The 23,877-nt window shown below is 45.5% G+C and overlaps 2 protein-coding genes across 2 annotated transcripts in view; one reads left to right on the top strand and one right to left on the bottom strand.

Moving 5' to 3' along the window:
• LOC126543631 (neprilysin-1-like) overlaps positions 1–23,877 on the top strand; it is a 106,130-nt gene that overhangs the window by 18,570 nt on the left and 63,683 nt on the right. The gene's annotated exons all lie outside the window — the stretch shown is intronic.
• The window catches only part of LOC126546096 (plasma kallikrein-like), a 34,194-nt gene that overhangs the window by 4,409 nt on the left and 5,908 nt on the right, over positions 1–23,877 (bottom strand). The window contains exons 2-8 of the mRNA XM_050194176.3: positions 22,201–22,286; positions 21,475–21,508; positions 18,141–18,214; positions 4,141–4,238; positions 2,938–3,079; positions 1,807–1,921; positions 275–414 (exon numbers count right to left, since the gene is read on the bottom strand). Coding sequence (XP_050050133.1) covers positions 275–414; positions 1,807–1,921; positions 2,938–3,079; positions 4,141–4,238; positions 18,141–18,214; positions 21,475–21,508; positions 22,201–22,251 — 654 coding nt within the window. The 5' untranslated portion in view covers positions 22,252–22,286. The remainder of the gene's footprint in view (positions 1–274; positions 415–1,806; positions 1,922–2,937; positions 3,080–4,140; positions 4,239–18,140; positions 18,215–21,474; positions 21,509–22,200; positions 22,287–23,877) is intronic.

The following is a 23,877-nucleotide window of genomic DNA, read 5'->3' as shown; positions in this document are numbered from 1 at the left end:
ATGGGCTCGTGATATTGCACAATTTTACGACTATCGTATACAGAACTTTTGATGTAAGGAACGGTCAAGAAATACGTGCGCCATATTAGATCATCAAGTAATACAAACTTAGTCTTCACTATTTTTATAGCCAAATGGACAAGTTTACAAATAAAAGAATGCAAAGCTTGTAGTCTGTTAGTATTGCATGCAGAGTTCTAGACTGCCTCACTCAATGCATGCAATGTCCCCAAAATACATTCCTCTAAATTCTGCGTATACTTGAGGCACCCACCTGACAGGCATCGGTGTTCAGCCTGTATGCACAATACATGAGTTCCTTCCGGTAGCCCGTGTGCTGGAACTTGTCCTCACAGCGTGCGTTGGGTACCACCTTAACGACAGTGTATCGAAGATAATCCACCGCTTTGCCGTCTGCAGTGCGGAGGGAGATAGAGACAAAGGGAGAGAAGTATAGCACACAGTTCCCATTTTGCGAAGTTGGCGTCCGTGCCGGCTTCTCTAAATTAAATTGAAATTCGTTTCCCTTGTGGAACTATGCAAACTTTTGATTATGTACTTGTAGGGGAATGCTAAAGTGCGACTGCCTGCGTCAGTCTCATCCAGAGGAAGAGTACATATTAGCAAATGCAGAAGTTAACACGTAGTAGCGAGAAATGATGCCTTCAACGTCGAAGACTACTCATCGAGAGATTGCACGGAACGGGGGGGGGCGGGGCGGCATGTAGAGAAAACGAAAAGCTGTCAAAACAGAAAAGCTGAATATATTGGTGCACAGGAACTGCTAGCCAGGCCTTGAGCAGTGACTGTTCAATGGGAAAGTTTATGGCAAACAAACCACGCTCGATAGCAAACACTTTTGTTGAATATAACGAAAACGAATTTATACCGCTTTATGCCATTTTGTGCGGATTCTTGTGCTTTTTCCTTATATGTGGCCAGCACATGCTATTTTTCGAAAACTCATATTTAATGTTTCTCCGTGTGTCGCATAACCTGTCTCTGAAGATGTATGAAACGGGAACACATAATTTTTCATTTATTGGGTGATAGAACGCTGAAATAATAGATCATTTATTAAATCCAGAGGCATAGATGGTAGCATGATGCATTTTTTCTAAGTATGCATTTAAAGACAGGGGATCTTTCCACAAAGAAATTATTTATTGCAGGAATAGGTAAATTAGTTAACGACAGATGACTGCACGAAGAGAAATTAAACGTTAGGCGTTAAGGAAAGGTAGGACAAAATTATTTTAAAACACGAGCTTTGTTGTCGCATGTTACCCTGTTTCAAGGGTGTTGCTTACGTGATCATTGATACTGTAAACGCTATTGATTTACTGAAGCACAGAATGTTCGGGATATACCTATTGTGCAGGAATATTTCTCATGATTTAAAAGAATTAGCACGTCTCTTGAACGCATTTCTGCGAATGGCACATGCTATTTCATTTAGTATCCTTCAAATTATCAAAATTTCGCTGTTGCGGTTACTTCTGAATGCCCCAGCATTTTGTATTCAGACGCGCTCAACAAGTTCCTACACATCATTCCTATTGAAAAATTTGTTTCAACTGGCTTCCCTACAGGTGATAGCTAGGGAATAAATCAAGAACAAAAAATATTTAGCTACAGCGTGCACGCACAGTACACGTGTTTCTCGACCTTTCTCGAAAAAAAACGTGGTGAAATCTTGATAAGAATTCCGTTAACGCGGCTTTTGACGTACGTCTGCAAACACGCACCAATGCTCCAAAGAAGACAAAAGCTCCAATTAGATGTCAGGAGCAATGATGACGTCACCTTGCGAGAGGAAGCCCCAGCCAGCAACGACGACGTCCGAGTTGAAGATATTCACAGGGGCAGACGGAAGACATATTGGCTTCGCACCGTTTCCGTATTGGATTTCTTTCTCCACCTGCGCAGGAATTCACCACGCGTTATCAGCATAAATAAACGAGAAGTGTAAAGCCACTACCCTTGCTGTGTTCCCATGTTTACTTGCGTTTGTAAAGATGACCAGATTTATGCTACAAAACATACAGTTTGGCTACACATTCTGTAGAAACCGGCCACGCAGAGATCTCCCATCGCATTTCTGTGATATGCGTAGTGGGTGCTTTGAACTGTATTTTTCTTGTTCGCGTTTCAGTCTATGCCGATGGTTGGCATCACCGCAAAGTTGCATCGCGATAATGATATAAGGAACAGAGAGACGATTTGAAACCTTTCCTGGCTTGTTATCGCAGGAATTCATAATTAGCCCTTCTTTTATGCGAGCACTGGCACTCATTTGGAGCAAATCGCTCGTTGAAGGTCAACGTAGAAGTTCTTGCCGCTTGGAATACAAAAACTCAGCCACTGGTGAATACATACAAGTGCAGATGTGTCCTTGTCCTGGATTTCTGAGTTGTCAAAAACTTCTTGTCAAGAGGGAACAAATTGCAAGACTAGGCTACTTCTGGGGACGATGGCTCGTTCACTTAGCACAAATCACAGCCATGTCAAATTTAGCATCATAGAAGGCAGAATAAAAATTAGGCGAAAAGTGCCTCACCCCCTGGTTGACGTGCCGGAGACATTTCTTAAAGGAAGAAAAGGCTGTCAGCTTTAATTTGTGACCAGTAATATATATTTTCTACCTCTGCTGTCCCAGCGCTTCTTTAAGCGTAGAACATCTTCCATACTTGAAATTTTTTTGGGATTTGTCCAACTCTGACCAATATTCACCCGTCTTCGTCATAGTCTTTATTTGTGTGTATCTTATTGATAGTGAGAGGAATCGGAAAGCATGAATTCAACATCCATGTAACAAGAAGGTTGATCACTATCTTTAAATATTTCTGACTCAGAATTAAGAGCGCAGAGCCGCACTCCAATGTACTTCTGCGTGCTGCGATGTTTACAGCAAACGTATATCAGTAAATGTAGTACCAGAAGAATGGCGATGTCGTAGAGGAACTTAGCAGCGTCAAATTGCGGGTGCCGGATCATCTTCAAGGCCCGCAGTGTCGTTCCCTTGTGAATGTCATTGCTGCCGTAGATGACGTCGATCTTCAGGGCCTCCTCCTCGTTTCTGCGTATGTAACACGTGCCAAGGTCCGCTGTGAAAGAACTGAGAGGGCGTTTACCCGATCATTCGCTTTCATTTGCGGGTAGAAGCTACCTCTGCGGGGTGGAGCAATGGCGGATAAGGAACAAACTGAGATAATCTCTCATGCATTAAGTATGGATGAAGTCACGTGTCATTTTACGCTGAAGTCGTTCACTTCGTTTATTCCAGAGAATTTTCCACAAGAAGTACTGTATGGAACTCTGGCTCTAGTGTCGGCGGGAGCTTCGATAATGGTGGTTCAGGACAGAAATGATTAAAATTAAATTGTGGGGTTTTACGTGCCAAAACCACTTTCTGATTATGAGGCACGCCGTAGTGGGGGACTCCGGAAATTTCGACCACCTGGGGTTCTTTAACGTGCACCTAAATCTAAGTGCACGGGTGTTTTCGCATTTCGCCCCCATCGAAATGCGACCGCCGTGGCCGGGATTCGATCCCGCGACCTCGTGCTCAGCAGCCTAACACCATAGACACTGAGCAACCACGGCGCGTGACAGGAATGATGATGAATACGTGGATTTGCCTAAACTTTCTACTGTGCAAATTAAACATTTTCATCAAACCTATCGCGTTCTGAATGTAATTGTTACCGATGATTACGCATACGTACAGGGAACCATTGCCTTGTACTCTTTACAAAGTAATGTTAATTGTTTTACGATTAAGGATGATTATTAACCTGTATCGAGCTTATTGAAGAAAATACACAATTCAATATATCTCCCATATTCAATAAGATCGCATGACATATAGAAAAAACGGGTTTTAATGGTATCCCCAGTGTTTTACAATAAGAAATTATTGAATATCGCAGACATGGTGACGATGGCTTTCTTTTTTTTTTTCAATAGGTATGCACGTGAAAATCTACAAGTAGCAGCTATTTCAATCGAGAGGCCAATTAGATGTCAGCTTTTCCATTTGGGAAACAAGTCTATTTAAGCGGTATTCTATTCGCAACCCGAAATCTTGGAGCTTCGTACAGGCATCATTTTACATAGTCGTACTCAAAGCAAACTCACAGCAGCGTACAATGTCCCGCCGTCAGCACGTGTCGTTTTGTTATGATGCTCCCTCCGCATCTCGTGGCCTGACCCGGGAAGAACACCCTCAGGAAAACCTGATACAGGGATGCAAAATAGGAAAAAAAAAAGATTCCACACGGCCCGTTGCCATTATCAGTGTTATGAAACTTGATCAGGCCAGTACAAACGATAGCGCAGTGACAACACGAGCTGCTGTACATGGTGGCGCGAGGAGCATTGATGACACAAGCAAAACACTGCATGTGGCGACGCCAAGTGCGCTGATGACGTTGCGATTATTATAAGCGCTATCGTTCTTTGGCGCCTGATTCATCCGCATCGAACCATTATGAACCGTGACCAAGTATGCTCAGGCGGTGGCTTCGTACAGCACCGCCATGCGGGCCGCACCTTGAAAGCGATCTGCGATGCCGACGAAGAGTACCGACAGCTGATAGCTTTGTGCACTGTGTTCTCGCCGCTTACTTAGCGTTGAAGAGAGACGCGCGGGCCCGAATCTTGAAAGCGATCAGCGAAAGTGGCAGGATCGGGCGTGTGCTGGGAGTTCCGTGAGCGCTTTTTTCTCGCCGCTTCGCTGGCCTTGAAGAGAAAGGCCGCACTAGCGTAATTTCGCTCGCTGCTGCCGGTATTGTCTCACAAGCGGTCGCCTTACGGGACGGCCAGACGAAAGAAAGGAGGTCTTTCTCATTCGCTGAGAAATGCTTACACGCTTCATAAACGAGCGGCTCTTTAATGTTCAACTCCGATCAAATTTCACTTGGACAAACTTTTTTACGCATGATACGTATCGTGCGGTCTATTCTTGAAGGGAACTCTCTCACTACACTAAAGGTACCCACTACAATACAATATACATGCCTGCAGTGTAGAAAGATGGTTTTTAATAGATGAAGCGCCAATAGATGACGGCAATAGATGACGGCACAATGGAAGGAACAAAGACCCGACAAAGCGGCTTTCTTGTCTTTGTTCCTTCCTGTGTGCCATCACTATTGGCGCTTCACCTATTGAACACTATGCACCAGCTAGCCCCAACAGGTGTTTTACTAGAAAGATGGCAGTGCCACCAACCACAAGCCATCTGTTGAACAGTATGTAAGTGTATATGTTATGGTTTCGTCATAAATCAGATACCATATCACTTTAATGGCATATTTTTATGTCCACTGCCAAGACGAAGGTCTCTCCCAGCGATCTACAATTGCCCATATATTGGGTTAGCTGATTCCAAGACTTGCCTGCAAATTTTTGTCATTCCATCACGTCACCTAATTCTATGGCGTCTTTGACTGCACTCCCCTTCCCTTTGCACCAGTTCTCTAGCTCCAATAGACCACCAGTTATCTGCCCTACGCACTGCATGGCCTGACCAGGCTGTTTTTTTCCCTCCTAAAGTCAACTAGAATGTCGGCTACCCCCGTTCGCTTTCTAATCCACACCACTATCTTCCTGTCTCTTAACGTTACGGCTAACATTTTGTTGCGATAGCAATTAATAGACACTCCAGGCGCATTTTTATCATCGCCGTCGGCGTCGCCGTGACGTTCCGTATAAGGTCTAAGGGCGATAAAATCATTTCCATATGATGTGTGTGTGAGTGAAAGCGCGCGAGGGTGAGTGCGGCCGAATGAACGCGGCTGAATCTCGCGTGCGCGAGCGAGGAAGGCGGAGCGGAAGCGCGCCCTCTTCTATCGCGCGCTCGCCGCATGGTTGAGGCGAAGGAGAGGAGGGGGCGTCCTTCTCCGGCTGCTGTTTACTGCACGGTCATGCGGGCGGCTTATCTTGAAAGCGATCTGCGATGGTTGCAGAGCGCGCAGTGTGGGTCGCTTCGTATGCGCTGTGCTTTCGACGTTTCGTTCGCGTTGAAGCGAGAAATGTGCGAAGGTAAGTTCGCTCGCTGCTACTGCCGCGATTCCTCACTCCAGCGTTTTGACAGCGCGTTCTCGCGGTCATCGAGCGAGATGTGTTCATATTTACCTGTGCGCGTGCGACAACGTGCTTGCTATTTTAATTAGTAAGTGAATGTTTAGAAGCGTATACGGCCGATGAAACTACTGTCCTTACTTCGTATAGCTTTCTACTAATTTGCTATTGCAATCGGTGCTTTGTGCCTTTCGGGCGAAACTGCCACTTTTTTCGCTGCATCGCTCGTTGTGTGGTGGTACTTTTCTTCTCAAGCTTCTTTGTTAACCTCCAAGTTTCTGCCTCATATGTTAGTACTGTTAGAATGCAATGATTGTACCCTTCTCTTTTAACCGATACCGGCAAGCTGCCGGTCATTCTATCCTAATACCTGCCGTATGCGCTTCAACACACTTTTATTCTTCTGCAAATTCTCTTATGATGAGGGTTCCCGGTAAGTAACTGACATGGACAAGCGTACTCCTGCACATTCCAGAGGCTGACTCGTAATCATGAATGCTTCTTCTTTTGTCGGGCTATTGAACAATGCCTTCTCCCTCTGCATATTATTCTTTAACCCTACTCTCATACTTTCTTCGTTAACTTTCTCAATGATTTGTTACAATTCCTCCCTACTGATGCTGAAGAGGACAATTTAATCTGCAAATCCTAGATTGCTGAGATAACTTCCTTTCTCCTTGACTTTTATTTCTCCCTGTCTAATAGCTTGAATACTTATTCTAAGCATGGAGTGAATAGCATTGCCTAAAATGCATCTCTTGCCTGACCCTCTTCTTCGCCGGTATTTTTCCACCTTTCTTGTGGAGAATTAGGGCAGCTGACGAGAGTATAGATATTTGCTAATATATTCAGGCATGCTTCATGTACTCTTTGACTAACGAATGCATCCATGACTGCTGGTACGTCTACTGAACGAAATGGCTTTTCGTAATATATGAAAACCATTAGCAGAGGTTTCTTCTACTCGCTAGATTTCTCTATAACTTCATTGGTGGCGTGAATCTGATCCTTTGCAGTATACACTTTCTTGAAACCAGCCTGTTCTCAGGCTCGATTGAATGCCAGTGTTTGCCTGCTTCTATCGGAAATTACCTTGATGAATATTCTGTGTAATATTGAAAGGAAAATTGGGTCAATATTTCTTTATTTGTTGGATGTTTCTTTTCATGTGGACTAGTGTGATGTTGGTGTTTATGTAACTGCCTGGTACACTTGAAGTCATAACGCATTACGTATATTGGGTCGCACGCTTTTCAAGTGTATCACCTCTATCGTTGCTTGAATAGAGTGTTATTGCAGCTTCTCCTGCAGCTTTCTTCCCGGGTCATGTCTTCCACAACCCTTATGACGTCATCTGTAGTTGCACATGAAGATTCTGCATCCTTTTCGTCACTGGTTCCAATCAAGGTTGCCTGGCTTCTCTGCGTAGTATTAGGCTAAGTATAAAAGTGCTCTTAGTTGTCGGTAAGTCCATAAAGAGAAGATAGGCCGCAGCCTCAATGCCACTTTATGGAAATACTGAACATCTTTGGAGGCTCTGAGCAGCGTCATTCACCTCCTGGTTCACTGCAGGCCTTTTGTCTGGTCAGCACTCTTCAAGGATGGCGAATTGACGAGCAGAACAAAGGGCTAACTGGAATGAGAAATCCTGGTGGTTATCTAGGTTAGCGCATACGCAGATTTTTGTATAAGTGCACAATCTGTCTATCTGATGAAGAAGGTCTTACTGTTCCCGAATAGATGGTAATGTTTATTTCTGCACCATAATTCCAACTTCCATTCCGTCTGTTTTGCTCGTGCTGACCATGCTGACAGTCGTGTCATCTAGCAACGATAGGGAAAAGGTTATCGCATCTGTCTCGATACCTTCCTACCCCCCCCCCCCCCCCCCTTTTTTTTCATCATTTTGATCTTGTCGAAAAGAAAACAATGTCAGCTTGTGCGCAGGAAACCTCATGGGTAAATGTTTCTTGTATAAACATCAGTTGAAAGTTAGCCTTCTTCCTGTTCTTGTACTCTTCTTTTTTCTTTCCGTGCCACTTTAGTGGTCCACTTCGGTCGATGATCACAGCCCTTTACCAAACCTAAGACTTCTACATCCTTCACTGTGCTGTGGTCGGCACAGAGTATGTTCAGCCCCCATTGGGGATTTTTCCGGTCCACTTCTTGTTGCTGCGCTTCCGGTAGAAGATGTTAATTTATTCGTAGGCAATCACCTTCCGCTAACTCTACTGACACCTTCCCTCTCTTATTTCTGGAGTCGGTACCGTAGTTGCCAATCCCCTAATGCCCCACCCGCTTTTCCCCCTTTCCCCATCTAATTCGTCCATGACTACAATACACTCAGTTTGCACCTTTCTCACTGCTAATTCGCGTCTTCATATATTCTATTCTATTTCTACTTCATCATGACTTGACGTTGGAGCGTAGACTAACGTACTAGTTTAATATGTATATCATATTTAGCTTTATTACGACGACGGCTAAACTTTTATTATTAATGTAGAATTCATCAATCTGCCCCGATAAGTCCTTATGAGGTGGAAATCAGACCCTGCACTTTTTTACTGCGGTCTTTATTTTCGATGAAAAGGTATGGTGCAATATTTTTGCTCGTATTTTGAAGATCTCCGCAGCAGATGTAGCCATTATTAAGCACCGTATAAGCATCAGAGGTTCTCTTAACCTCATTATGGCCATTAATATCCAAGGCAATGCTTGATAATTCCTCAAAAAGCTTTGCTAGGCAAGCTTAACTCGAAAGGGCTTGCGTTTAAAATGTTGCCACGATCACACAAGAGTTGCTGCCTGTCCGCAACTTTCACCAATTCAGCAAATTTCAACAACTGATTATCCTTTTGCGCAAATGTACTCTTCTCGATCTGACCACGGACAGGACAGACCATGAAGAGTTCAGTTGTGTGAAAGAAAGGTGAATTCTTACTTGATATATAACTAGATTTACGAACTAAGTACTTCAGTTACGATAACTGATTCATAGATTATCCGCAGCTTTAAGTTAATTTCAGACTATCAAAAACTCTGCGGGCACGGTGCCAAACTTTCCGCGCTTAAGTAAGCATCTCTGAGCAAGAAAGTCGGCAGAGCATGATTAATACGTTGGACATCACAGGGACATACAAAATCCAGGTGACACTGACAAAGCCAGAAAGATTATACTCGCCTATTTTTTTTTAATTAATCGCTCTTAAGTTTAAGTACCATCTCAGCAGAGGCCGCAGGTACCAGGTCGTTAGCGAATTAATGTTTCACTGGAGTAGCAGCTGTGACGCAGATGACATAACTGCGCAAGGAGGCTGATCTCACGGTAGCATCTAGAGGCCACTGTTTCTAAGCGGCTGTTACAGTTTCTCAATAACACATTCAGGTAAGCATTATGAGCTAGCTTGGCGCCACACGAGTCATGCTAGAGATGCCTTGTCGGTAATCGTGGAGTCAGAGCAGGCGGTAGGTTTTGTGGGTCCTGCTCTGGAGGCAGAGCTACGGCCGGGCGGTCCAAGAGGGGCGTATTGATTGAAAACTACCGGAAACCAAGCATTCGTGGGCAATACGCTCACTCTCTCAGAGGTCACGTGTGGCCAGTGCTGCGAGGGGAAAACAATGGGATCGTCGAGAGTGCGCTTGCTAAGGCTGGCTACGTGATGCAATGCCATCGAGGTTGTTCTATTCCTTGTTCTATGTTGTAGAAAATTTAGGTTAGGCGTCATTGCTGCCTATCGCTTAGCGACGGCGTTTCTTCCAGTTTTCTTAAACAAAGGATTTATTTTTGCGCACTTTTCTTTTTAGCAAATTAGTTAAAACACGAAATACTGCTTAAAAGCTGCTGTGTTTTTGTACATTATTAATACCGGAGGTTTCATGCAACAAGAACCAAACTTTAATATGGAAGTGGTGCGAAGTGAGAGCCGCGCGGCATATTGCACCTGCTACTAAGGCTGTTTGTCTAAATGCCTGTATTAGTAAATTAGTTACTTGAAACGGAAGAAAATTGTGTAATTAATTTAAAAGAATGCGTCACCTTTGAGAAGTTTTAGAGCGTGCTGAGAAACACCGAATGAAAGTGTTTCTGTGTCGTTGTATTTTTCATGCCGCTTTTTTCGGAGCTCTGAAGAAAGTATGCGACAAACGCAAGAATGAATTCACAGAGTGCTTGCGCGTCCGTACTACAGCACTCTCTACTTTGCTTTTAATAAAAGAAATCCACACACAGATAAAAAAGAAAGCGATGGATCACTGCGTCTCACGTACGTCAAAGTTTTTCTTTGAAGATCGAGAAAGTGCGCACCGAAGACGATATCACGCCTGCACTCTTATATTTCTTAATCATCGGCCTAGTTACGTGAAGCACGTGGTTTACCGGCTGTCCCAGGTAACTTCAGTCAAACTTTAAAAATATGCACATTACACCTAACTGTACAGAACCACAGTAATGTCGTTTGCTGTCGCTTGGAGATACTCAGATTGTTCTTTTTTTTCATTCCACCTGGTTGCATATTTAGTCCTCATTAGTTATTTAGATTCTTAAATATTATTATTACATGAAAAGTGTCACTGAGAAAATCGTATAGCGCCGTAAAAAACTACCGTTACAGCTTTCCGTTCCTATATACGTGCTGTGCACATGAAGGTGTTTTTTTTTCAAACATAAAAGAAGCCCGCGAATACAGGTGAAATAGGCGCGTGACTGCGCACTCGAGGCACTTTGCGTATATTCACGGGCTTGTCCATAAACACTGGGTTAAAGAAAAATTAAAGCAAAACGTTTTCAAATCTTCAGGACTGAACGGAAAGCAGATAATGTCGTATTGAAAGCTTACTACTCCCAAACATAATATATTTCGAGTTCTTTAAGTGCACCCTTTATTCCGGCTTAGATGTCTAAGTGCACTCTGCATTACTGTGACGCAGATTATTCTTTATTTGCGAGTTGTAATATTCTAAACTTGATGCTTCAAGTCCGCGATTTTAGCAGCGTAAAAAAGCGGATCCGCTGAATAAAGGACTAAATAAAGGACGTCGCAGTTTCGCCTGAAAGGCGAAGCATCGAATGCGATAGCAAATTAGTAGACAGCTGTGACAAGCAAGGATAGTAGTTTTATCGGCCGTATACAGTTGTGAACATTCGCTTACTAAATAAATTAACAGGCATTATGTTCACGTGCGCACAAGCACACATGAACACATCTCACTCGATGACCGCGCACACCCGCTGCCAAAACGTTGGGGTTCGAAAGCGCGGCGGCAGCAGCAGCGAGCGAATTGACCTTCATGCTGCCTCTCGTTTCAACGCAAAGTAAGAGGCTGGAACATAGTGCACACGAAGCTATCAGCACTCGGCGCCCTCTCTTCGCATCGCAGATCGCTTCGAAGATGGGGCCCGCGCGACCGCGCCATACGGAGCCGCCACCAGAGCAGAACGCCCGCGCCCCCCCTCCCCCTCCTTCCTCTTCCACCTCCGGTGCCATTTACGCGACGCAGTACGGTGCGCGTCCTCCCCGTTTTCCTCCCTTGCGCGCACAATATGGAGCCACCATGGTCGGCTCAGGTTCGCGCGCTTTGGCTCGCACATACACAGTATACGGAGCCCGGCGACGATGTTATCGCCCTTGGACTTTATGCGGAACATTACGGTGACGCCGACCCTAACGACGATGGCAGAAATACTCCAGGTGTGTCCATATATTTCCTATCGCAATAAAATGTGCTGCAATCTGACAGCAGATTCATATTTTTGCTTTCAAATGCAACAAAGCTAGACGAAGGCCGAGCCGAACGATGCCTGCTACTGAACCACATTCTTGCCCTATTCGTTGCAAAATTGTCAAACCTTGCAGGCGAACGCACACAGTGCTTAGAAAATTGACCGGGGATTGGCGCAACAGGCCCTGAGCGAGTTGGCAGCTGCACAACGAGCGATACACTGGAGGACGAAGCCGTTGTTGTACGCGCCACAACGATGTTGTATTGTGTTTGATAATTTTTTACTCCCTTCGTCCTTGTGCCTTTCTTTTAACGACGCAATTCATGGCCAATCCCCCACTGTGCATATGCGCCACGCCTACTCAGGACAACAACAACAACAACAACAAGATGACGGCGCCCCCTATGAGAGCCTCAGTAAGTGAATCGGGAGCCCGTACACGCACCTGTACAGCTCGTGCTCAGGCATTAACCAAAGAAGAAGACAACATACTCTCGAAGAAACAGACAGAGCTTTCGGTACAATGTCCATCCACCCCGCTGAATCCGCCGTAGCTCCTACGTCATCGGGCAGGAACGTCCCAGTCGACGCGGTCCCACCGGTGCGCCAGCAGGAGATGAGCAACAGCGTCTCCTCGGACCAGACGTCCACATCTACGACGCCGAGGCTACTCGCTGTCGCTGCGCCGGGCAGGGAAGACCTCGTCGTCCTTGTCAACACCTCTGCAATGCTCGCGCCCATCAATCCGCAGCCCAGTCCAGAACTCGAGTCGGCGGCGTCACCGGCAAGCCGTTTCCTCGACCGCGACGAGGAGACGCCCCAGGACGAACGCCTCTGCACGCAGCTGAACGCCTCTGCAGGCAGGCCGGTCATGCCGATCACCCCGCTTAATCCGCAGGCGACAACCGCGCTCTCCTCGCAAGGAATACCGCCTACGTGCCTTCGTCCTGTCGTCCCACCCTCGCAGCCCTTACCGTACGCGGTCGGCCCCTATCCGAAAGGCAAGGCGGCGGCCGGTCACGGGCGGAGGCCCATATTTTGCTTCTTCGACAATGCCAAAGTCACCGAGGTTGGCACTAGTCGAGCGCCCCGGCAGTGGTTTAACTACATGTTCGAAATGCTGCCGTTTGCTCTCTGCCCAAACGTCGTCTACTCGTCCGTGGGCATCGTCGACGGTCATCTCACGAGCCGTCTGCCACGCTTCGATCAGGACCACGGCCTACACCAGCTGAGGAACATAACGGAAACCCAGGGCTTCCCGGATACCGGGATCTTGCTGGGGCTCGGCGGTTACCCAGAGGACGCCCCGCATTTCTCGAGGCTTGGTCGGGACGCCGCCGTTATGGATCTTCTCATGAGGAACGTGGTCGACGGCATGCGAAACCACCGCCTCAACGGGGTCACCGTGCACTGGGTGGAGCCCATCGCGGGCTGCGGTGGGTCCGACGACATGTTGGTGCTGGCGATGCTGCTGCGCCACCTGCGCGAAGCATACAACCGCCGCAGCATGTCTCAGTTCACCGTCTCCGTCATTCTGGAGGTAGGAGTCGGCAACGAGAATCTGGTGGACAGCGTCGCCGACGTGGTGGACAACTTCTTCATCGGCACGAACGTCCTTCGCTACGCGGGGCCAGGTCCCTACCCTGACGTCTGCACTACATTCACTTACTACGCGCACCAGGCGATCGCTAACTACTCGAGGGTTGCGAAGCGCGTGAGGCTGGACCAGCTCTGCCTCACGGAGGAGCTGGCCCCGTGGTCGATACTTGGTTTTGAGGACACGCGTGGTTCTTGGTTTGAAACGACTGGCAACGATCTTCGTAGGACGCCGTTCTACACCGCCTGCCACAACAGAGGTTTCTGCAGAAAGGACACCCTTGGGGCCTCGTGCATCGCGCACCTGACGTACGCGGGACCAGCGAGCTCGAGAAGCCGAGCCGCGGCGCTGCTCGTGGTGCCGACCATCGATACCCTCAAACTGCGCGTCAACTTCTCCTGGATCCCCACTTCTACAGGGCGGCCCACTTCCGTGCACGCTTGCGTGTTCGTGCGGGACTTGCATCTCGACAATTACGCGAACCAGTGCGGGCAACCGTACATGCAATACCTGCTCATGGAACACTTTTATAGCGGCACACTCGGTCGGACCTTCTTGGGCGGGTCTATACTAGACGCGGCCCCTTTGTGTCGAGCGCCACAGTTTGGCTGAGCGCGCCAAACAGAGGTCTACGACGGGCGCGTTATTGTTATTCTTTATTTCGGACAGCATGCGTATACGACAGGCAATTTTTTTCTTGCGTCATCATTGATTAGCAGATGTGTACTCGTGCTAATTTTGTAATAGGTCTCCGTCTTAAGCGTCTACTACACCTCTTAAGTCATCTGCTGCGACAGCAGCATTCTCCCATAACTAGGGCCACCACTTAATATTCGCTTGCGTGTTTTTCCTCGAAAAACTTGGCTCATCCACTTCAGGGAACTGGACAACAACCTGGCAGTTATAGGGTGGTTTGTTACAGAAGAGAGCACCGCGTCTCTATAACAAACCGCCCTAGTAGTCAAGTCTGTGTAGGTAGTAGTCTTGTGATGGAACCACATTAACAAGCCACGGTTCTCAGTTGAGATACCGTAGAAAATAGCAAAAGCTATCAAATGTGCGTCTCAACGAAACGTTATATGCGTTATATGCTAGCTGGGTTCGCAGTATTATTCAGTTGCTTTTTCCTGGAGGCGGTGGTGAGGCCATATGTGCGTCTCAACGAAACGAAGCGAGAATTAGTCACAGCGCAGGTTACGTTAACCACAGGTGTGTAATTAGCCCCGATACAATAAAATGTTGACCGCATTGCACCACAGACAGCACTGTGACCAGGATCGGTTCACCTGGTAATGACTAGAGAGAAAAGAAAAATAAACTCTATTCAAAAGGTGACTTACACCAGAACTTACTGAACCATACTTACGAGAACTTACAAGAACGCGGTCTATCTTAACAGCTTGCTTCCGTAATTATGACCTGATGCGAACTGTAAACTAAGTGATGATAGAGACGCCACCCTAGCGCATATACACTGGAATTGCGAAATAGTTTAGAGGAGAATTGCTGTGCCCGTGGGTAAACTAGGGCCGTGGTGGAGAGCCACACTAACTAGCTCAGATCTCCAGGACCAACTTTGGGCCATCCAGCAAGCCCTGGAGGCTGTCGAGAGACAGGGTCTCTCTGCTGCCCCCTGCGCGGCCGAGACCCAGACCATCAGTTTTAGTTGTCACGCATACACAAAATAAGACAACTTCGACGTACATGCACGTATAGAAAAAGAAAAAAAACGCGATTGAGAAAGTCTACTTAGACAAAACAAATTCAGAGCCTGGAAAGAAATACGCCAAACTATTGAAACGAGAAAGAAAATGTAAATGTTGCAATTATACTATGCACGCATGCAACATTCCATCGTCTCTATTACCACAATATCTCAATAAATGCATATACCATGTACGACGACCTTGTCTTTTCTCGTGTCGGCATTGGTTAACACGCCTTCATTTCTTCCTTTTTGACTTTCCTGCCACGGTTGTTGAAAGCTTGCAACTGGAGGAGGTTTTTTGATCAAGAGGATACAATGAACGCCGACTTGTAGAGCGCGTCTAGCCTGCTACTCCTCACTGGGTTAAGGAGAAGCGGGATAAACCGGAAAAGAGAAAGGCAGATGGCAGGTGACATTAGCCGCAGTAAAATGAACTATATATACATCTTACCTAATACTGCGTTATATGCTAGCTGGGTTCGCAGTAATATTCAGTTGCTTTTTCCTGGAGGCGGTGGTGAGGCCATATCCATGTTCTTGAGCGTCGCCCTCACCGTATTACGCAACCACCGCCGCACTACAGGCATCGAGCTCGTGTTCCTTGGCTGCATGCGCGGTTGTGAGCTACAGAAACCCTTACCATTACGCTGAGGAGTCACTTTGTGACTCACTAGGGTGTTCTGTGCCCCAGCTTGGAACCATGTAGGAAGGGGAAAAAATACTATAAAAGGAAGCATGACGTCAGGCAAGTCAGCCTTCCGCTCACGCCGGTCCCTCCGTAATTTTTTTTTTTCATGAGGGTCAATCTGTGTGTTGACTCCTGCTATCGGACATCGTTGCTGGACCCTTAAACGAGAAATTTATTTCATGGTAGCTATTCGCCGTCATTGGTGATGGCTACCCACTATCTCTTCTGCTCCGTTCTCTGCATCCTTGGTGACTAAAGATTGCCGTTTGCCTCCCACACGTTGAGGGCTTACCTATTTATTTATTTTGAAAATGGATTAAGGGGCCCCCTTAAAGGGCATTTATTAAGAGGAAGCTTTAGCTTGGGTGCTCCTATCTAAATACATGTAAAAGGAGAATTCGTTTTTCTCAGCAACCACTGCGCCAAATTTGGCGAGGTTTGTTACATTTAAAAGAAGAAAAAAAAACATAAGATCTAGTGCCTGTTTGCTTCTAATTTTTTCTTTAGGTAGTGAATATTTTGTTAAAAGTTGGCAAAAATCAAAAATTTCCAAGAACGAAACTATCAAGTTTACAACTCTGTAACTCGGCGACGAAAAACAATATCACAATTGCGTGAATTGCATCTAATAGTACGTCTAAAGCGGTCAAAATTCCATGTCATACATGGCTCTCAAAAAATTTAGTAATATGGAAATGCTGCTTTGGCAGAACCTTTGTAAACAACGCAAAAAAATCACATAACATATAAGATGACCTATTGAATTTGTCCCGATTCAATGATCTAACGAATGCTGTTTACAGAACCGAGGTATCTGCTCTTGATGCAGAGCTATGAATTTGTAAACTTCGTGCGTCTATCTTTTTTTTCAAACTTTTGAATTCTTGAAAATCTTTTTAATGAAGTATAGGACCTAAATCTAAATTCCGCTTCCAACATTCACTCTAATTTAACTTTCTGTCTCAAATGCAGCAAATTTCATTAAAATTTGCCCAGGGGTTATCTCAGAAAAGCTTTTTGTGCGTTTTACATGTATTTGAATAGGCCGCGTCGGAGTTGGGCCCGAGCGAAAACTTCTCCTTAAGGGAAGCGCTGAAGAAGTTATAGAAATAAAAATAACAAAAGAACGCATAAAATAAACATTTAAATCTATAAGCGGAAATTGAACCCGTAGAAGCAAACTAGAAGCAAAAGCGGCGGGAAACACAACATAAATACTATACACCCATATCAGGGCGAGGTAACCAAAGAAAAAGGGCGTAGGAAACAGTTCTATAAAAAACACTACCAACGTTCTGTACATAAATAGTTTCACTACTAAAAAACCAACAAAGAAATAGCATGGAGTAACTGATGATATGCGTGTTGAGTGACTGCCGGATTATTTCTAGGCGAGTTTTTGCAATTATGCTTTCGGGGTGAATGTTATTCCACAGACGAATGGAACGTGGAAGCGATGACGAGTTAAATGAGTCGGTACTGAAGGTAACGCGGGGGAACCTTGGGTGACTGTGCGCTGTTTGCCCTATTTTGAGCGACATCTACCACGGTACTTATGTAATTTCCATTTCCAGGAGCCTTCCCTTATATTTTCATCTATAGGCTTTAAGATTTTCTTGTTGCCGTCCTTGTCATGTGGGCCCACCTAGCTGGCCCATCGGTCGAAGAGCCCTGAAGCACTTGTGTATAGCCGCTATGTTTCACTTCTGTATGGCTTAAGGATTTTTACTCTTCCTCCGTGGATGACACGCAGGCTTCGAGAATGGTGGCGTCCATGTAAACGTTTCGGAGGCCAGAACAGGTGACACTGAGCTAGCACACATTTATGACTTTGCAGGTGTCAGCAAGGTACTGTCGTTTCCACAGTATTCGCCTCCAAACGCTTAGGGACTGCGGCACACTGCTGAGCACGAGCTCTTGGGTTCGAATTCGTACTACCACGGCCACGCATTAATTGTAGCTGTACGTGAAAATTTACATCATCTAGCATTGTACATTTACCCTAGCACATGTTTCTGAATGAGAGGCTGTCTGCGAAGTTATCAGCGTAGATTTGTGTAGGAGAACGCCAGCAGTTACAGATTGGCAACAGCTCGACGTTAATGATAGCACGGGAAGTATTAATTAAATGAATAAATGAATGAATAAATAAAAAAATAAAAATAAATGAATAAATAAATAAATAAAGTGAAACTGCCGAGTTATCGAAGTGGCAAATGCGCTCAATGTTACAGTAACATTATCCTTGTTTCAACTAATTTTTGAACAGTCCTCTATATTTTTTATCAGCCCCGCATGTTTTCATATCACACATGAAGCTTAAAACTTGTCATCTTACCATCCACGGGAACTGGTCTTCTTGCGCTGCCTTGCCATTCACGATTCTTTTTGAAGGCTCTGACAATCCGCATTCTTTGCACAACGAAAGCAGGACAATGTTTCAGTAATCGTAAAGGCAAAAACATGCAAACAGAAATGACTGAATGTGCACTGACACTCACACACTTCCCCAACTTGGCGTTGCCTCAGCAATGCGCACGTTGTATTCTCTACATGGCCTACAACAACAGTGGCATTTGCGTGAAGGGTACGATCACTTTCAGTGGCCTGCGGATCTGAGCCGTTCTTAAAGCTCGTGCTTCTGATACTGTGTCCCCAATTGAGCACACCTGGATTGCACATCAGAGGCACTGATGCACTGATGAAAATAAAGTTACTTAAAATATCTTTTATACACGTTGAAGCACTTTTCAGCGCACCATTGCTATGAGTTTGAATAATTTTGTTTGTAGCGCCTAAATGAAATGACTTGATAGACGGCTGGTTTCTACTTCACTTTCAACGGACAGAGTTAATTGGCACCTGAAGAACTTATGACTTGAGCACATTCAGATCGCTGCCTTACCCGCACCGTTGCTGAGTTTGAATAATTTTGTTTGTAGCGCCTAAAGGAAACGACTCGGTAGGCAGCTGGGTTCTACTTCATTTTCAATGGACAAGTTAATTGGCACCTGAAGAACTTATGACCTGGGCACATTCAGATCGCTGCCTTACCCGCCATAGTCCCTATCGGTATGGTGGTATGTTGGTCAACACGGGGTACACGATTCGATTCCAGTCTACGCCAACTGCATTTCGACGGGCAGCGGAATGCAAACACGACTGACTACTTACGGTCACTTGCAAATAAAAATTAAAAAAAATCACCGCCCAAGCACTCTGTGCAGATGGTTAACCAGCGAAACTGAAACGTGCGGCCTCGGTGTTTATCACTGGGTTAATCCAAACGGCTCATTAAACGATGACTTGGTAGGCTGTCGGATCATCGGACCGCAGTTGATTTGCGCTCGCCTGCTCGAGCCTGTTCTTGTGCGAGAGCTGCAGCATCGGCACGGCTTAGGCCAGCTCGCTCCCGGTTCTGCTCTCGCCGTTGCTGATCGAAAGGTGCCTGCTCCTCAGGAGTACGTATGGCACGTGGCCTACCCATTTCGGAGCCGGAGAGAAACTGCTGCGCGCGCGCTCGGCAGTGACAGAGAGCAGCGACATCGCTAATGGCGCAGCGAATCGCGCACCTTTCTGGTTTTTTTTCCGCGCGTGCGCATGTGGTTGCGCCGGAGCAGTTTTCCGCGTACAGTCGACAGTCGGACGGACGGACGAATCGGCTAGTCATATACAGCTTCGCAGTAAAAATTCACGTAGAAACTCCTCTAGAGTTGTCTAAGTATGCGTAAGAATTGTGCCACTTGTTCTTCTCCGCGCAGCCTGGTGTCATTATCAATATTATAAAAGGTGATCCGACTAGCATTAACGACAGCGCAGCGGTGACGTGAACTGCTGGGGACGACAGCGCAAGGTGAATTGATGACGTAAGCAAACTACTGCAGGTGGCAGCGCCACGTGCGCTCATGACGTTACGATCATTATTTAGTCATTTATTTACTTACAAATATCATACATGCCTTTGAGAAGGCATATTGAAAGGGGGAAATACGTTAACATATTCGTAAGGAATTAGGAAGCAAAAAAGCACCTGTACAATGAAAGGAATATTCCCGCAGCGCAGCAGTATGGAACATTAATACGATATCAGCAAATAGAATATCAAGAGCAATAACATTATAAACAGTAAACATAATAACAAAATAACATGATAACCTTGTAAACGTCTTGCCTGCATACGCAAATAAATGCAGTTAAATATAGTATCACTGAAGTTGTTTTATTAGTTTGTAGATAGTTACAGGAAAGAAGAGAGAAGGCAAGGGGGACGTGTTAGACGGTAGAAACGGCATGTTAATCGATTAAAAGATTGTAAAATGCACTATGTTTTGATTGGGAAGAATGTTGTCTGGAAGAGCATTCCATAAACGGACCGCACGGGGCAAAGCTGAAAAATTAAAGGCGTGTGTATTGCGATAAATTTCGGTGTAGCTAAATTGTTTGCCGAGTCTTCGTGACGTAATCGACGCTTTTTTTTTAAGTTTGATCAGGAAAGGCTGTGTGAAGAAATCTATGAAATAATAATAGAAGGGAAATGTCACGGCGAGTAATTATTGGTTGCAACGAAAGGTTGACTTCTATTTGGGTTATACTTGATTGGTTATTATAATCTTTTTTAAACGAAACGAGTCACCCGATTCTGCATACTCTCCAGGAGTTCGATGAGACATTTTTGATGAGGAGACCATACAGAAGAGGCGTACTAAATCTGTGACCCTGCAATAGTTATGTAAGGTAGTTTTCGTAGTGGGGGTGCAGCCGTTATCGCTCTTTAGCGGCTTACCCATCCGCGCCGAACCATTAGAGACTTTTAGCGTGTCCGGTATTCGGGCAAGCGCGGGCGGTTTTCCGGTTTAGTGGGGGCGTCAACGTGAGCGGCCAGATTGGTGGCGCCAGCTGGTGGCGCAAAGCTCAACCACACAAACACAGAGCTAATTACTATACTCTGCTTAGCTGCTGGCGTAAATTTTCGACAGTGGCGTAATCGTGTTCACAATTACGCCGCTGCCAAAAATTTGCACGAGTGGCGAAGCAGGATATGGTGAGTTACTGCAGTTTTAGCTATGCGTTTTTCTGGTTGAGCTCTACAACACCAGGCGGCTTCACCGCTCACGTTTACGCCCCGACCATCCGGTAATCCGCCCAAACCGCTCCCGTTTACCGGAATAGCGTACAAGCTAAAAGTCTCTATTACTAGTCGTGATGAACCGTACCCTGCTTGTACCTGCGCATGAAGTGGCCGCGTGGGCCCTACCTTGAAAGCGGTCTACGATGGAGACAGAGTGCGGCGAATGCTGATAGTTTCGTGAGCGCTGCGTTCCTACCGCTGAGTTCGCGGTGAAGCGAGACAAAGTGCGTAGGTGAATTCGCTCACTGCTACGGACCCTATATTGAATGCGATCGTCTTACGTGACGGGTGGACGGACGGACGGTTTTCGAAGTTGCGTAAGCATAAAAATGGTTCCGTGCATAAAATTTCCACGCACTCGGAAAGTGGTAGGAGTAGGCTATGGCATACAATTCCAGTTATGCCTTGGCACCAGTGCGAGTTGATTCTGCACAACTACTTACTGAATTATGGCTTGAACATGCGATTGTGAAATGTTACCGCTCAAAAATTACGTAATTCTTCATTATTGTACTATCACATAAATATCAGAATGACTACTCACCTGGACTATTTATTTGTAATTCCTCCGCAGACATCTGAAAATTTTAGTTGCATGCGTCTATGAGTGTAAGGTGCATTTTGCCATGATAGATATGGAACAATGAATCTGTTATTTGAACGCTGCATTGTGTGACGTTGCGATTTCTTTGTTAAACTAAGCGATATATCGCATTTGCATTTTGTTCCGTTGCAAAACCACCGGTGCAGCTGGTCACATTCCACGTCATATTGTGTTTCGTATTTCGTAAGTGTTTTATAAGTAGTTTTACATCGCAACAAGCTTAATGACGAGCACATTGTCAACATTAATTTTTTCTTTTTTTTACATACAGCAGTTTTCAACATAAAAAATTGCCTTATTTTGGTTCCTTCTAGTATCTGCTGCGGCACATATTTTGAATTTTAAAAGAAATACGGCATCAGTTTACTGGCATATTCGGCTATTTGCGACAGTAGTCTTAATGATAGCGTAATAGCTATGCGACTACGTGGACCTCAAACAATCACGCCCCGGAAGAAGTTCCTTCGCGCTAAGCTTCTTTATATTTTCCATAAAGCGACACAGAAGTGTAGCCTTAGACCAGCTACTACTAATGAGCAGTTTGCATGTCAACTTAATTTTTTTAGTTTAGGTCTATGTCAGTCATCTGTCAAACACACTAGCTCTTTGCATGATCGCAACACAGTGGTAGCACCATGTGCAGGATATAACAGATGCACAACTCACCAACCGGAAAGTTCCCAGTAGTAGGTTCACTCCAAGGAAGACATGAATCATGGTGTTGTGCGAGTTTTGCTCGCCAGCCTGGACTCCTGCGCATGAGAGCACATTTGAAGGTCCGTCACCGTGTTTCGAGGCAATCGTGCCATGTTATCGCAAGCATCATAACCTTTACGTTCCTCAACGATTCGTACGCGTTTAATCAGCATCCAGTAAGGATTCACAAGTACATAAAAAGAAGCTACAATAAAATAACGATGCACAAATGACGCATTCATTTGAATGGTCTGAGTTGCCTGTTATCCACGTTAAATGCCACCATCTACTTATGCACGCGACCCAATGCATAGACTTTAGTGACGGCAAGTAGTTGCTGCACAATGCTAACAGGCTACGTTTCTTCACAGGCAATTTTAATGACTACTGTGACTGAGGACTTGCATATCCTTCAGACAAGTGCAGAGACTGAAACTAGACTGCACACTGTGATTCTAGGCTGAAATTTAAGAAATATGCTGTGAGGAATTCAGTGAAAGCTTAAAAATCATGGGCGATAGTTTCAGGTAGCGAGTGCACGACGTACGCATAGTTTGATATAGTTACGTCTAGTGTACTTTGGGAGCAAACTCAACCACGGCAATAGAACCCCTACAAACCTATTAGTGATCGAGTTTCTGGGACAGACATTACGCACGTTTGGAGCTATCGTCGAGTGTACACCTGTCGTGCTTCAGGTGGGTGTAACCGGGCAAGCTGGGCTGAAGGTTGCTCCACCTCAGAAACTCTGAAGCGAACATAGTCGATTCATAAAGTGTCCAGCAATACAGCGTCGCTGAGCGATGCCGGCGAGAGAGGGAAACACTTCATTTGCAAATGACTGACAGAGTCAGAGGAAACCAAGTTGTCATTTGCTTCTTGACAACGAGGGGGTCTTTTCGCCAAATGGTCACTAATCTATGCATGAGTCTTAGTGACGACATACGTATGGCGCAAAAATACCCGCGCCGGTACTTGTTTTCATGAATGTCATGTTCAGTTACATCCTTGTGCAAATCTTCACAAAACCGGGACATGCTTTTAAGCTAAACCCAGTGATGGCGAACTGGTTCTTTTATCTTCAGTTTCTTTGGCAAGCTCAACGCCGGCTTCTACCTCAGGCCCAAAAAACAACACCGCGATTTTTGCTTTGTATGAGGAAGATAGATTTTATTGATTGGAAAGACAGAGAGGTCGACCTCAGCTAGTGCGCTCTATTCAGCTACTCTGCACTGGGAAGAGGGAAGGGGAGTGAAAGTACTGGGATAGACGATGATGATAAGAGAAGTTGTGAATGCTTATCTACATAGACGGTGGCCCTACTAGTGTGTATACTCTGCAACAGAAACATCGTTCACGGGTTTCGTAGCATCTCAATGTCACTTTTCACGCTTTCCTGATTTTTTCGCCCTTCTATATATCTGTACACAGTGTCGAGTGTGCAGTCAGTGATTAACCCTATTGGCTGGAGTCTCCACCCCTTTTACCGGTAGATGTCTTCTTTCTCAAGAATTAACTAACACATGGCGAATTAGCTAGATTTGTGGATAATACCGATTCATCGAATTAACTTAAACTTTCAATGCCAGCCTAAGTAAATGCTCTACAGTCATGTCGATGGGCAACTTCACTGTCAGCTCACTGATA

Source organism: Dermacentor andersoni, chromosome 10 (assembly GCF_023375885.2).
Source record: "Dermacentor andersoni chromosome 10, qqDerAnde1_hic_scaffold, whole genome shotgun sequence".
Classification (NCBI taxonomy): domain Eukaryota; kingdom Metazoa; phylum Arthropoda; class Arachnida; order Ixodida; family Ixodidae; genus Dermacentor; species Dermacentor andersoni.
The sequence above is the reverse complement of the archived record's forward strand: the minus strand, read 5'-3'. Positions and strand labels throughout refer to the sequence as shown.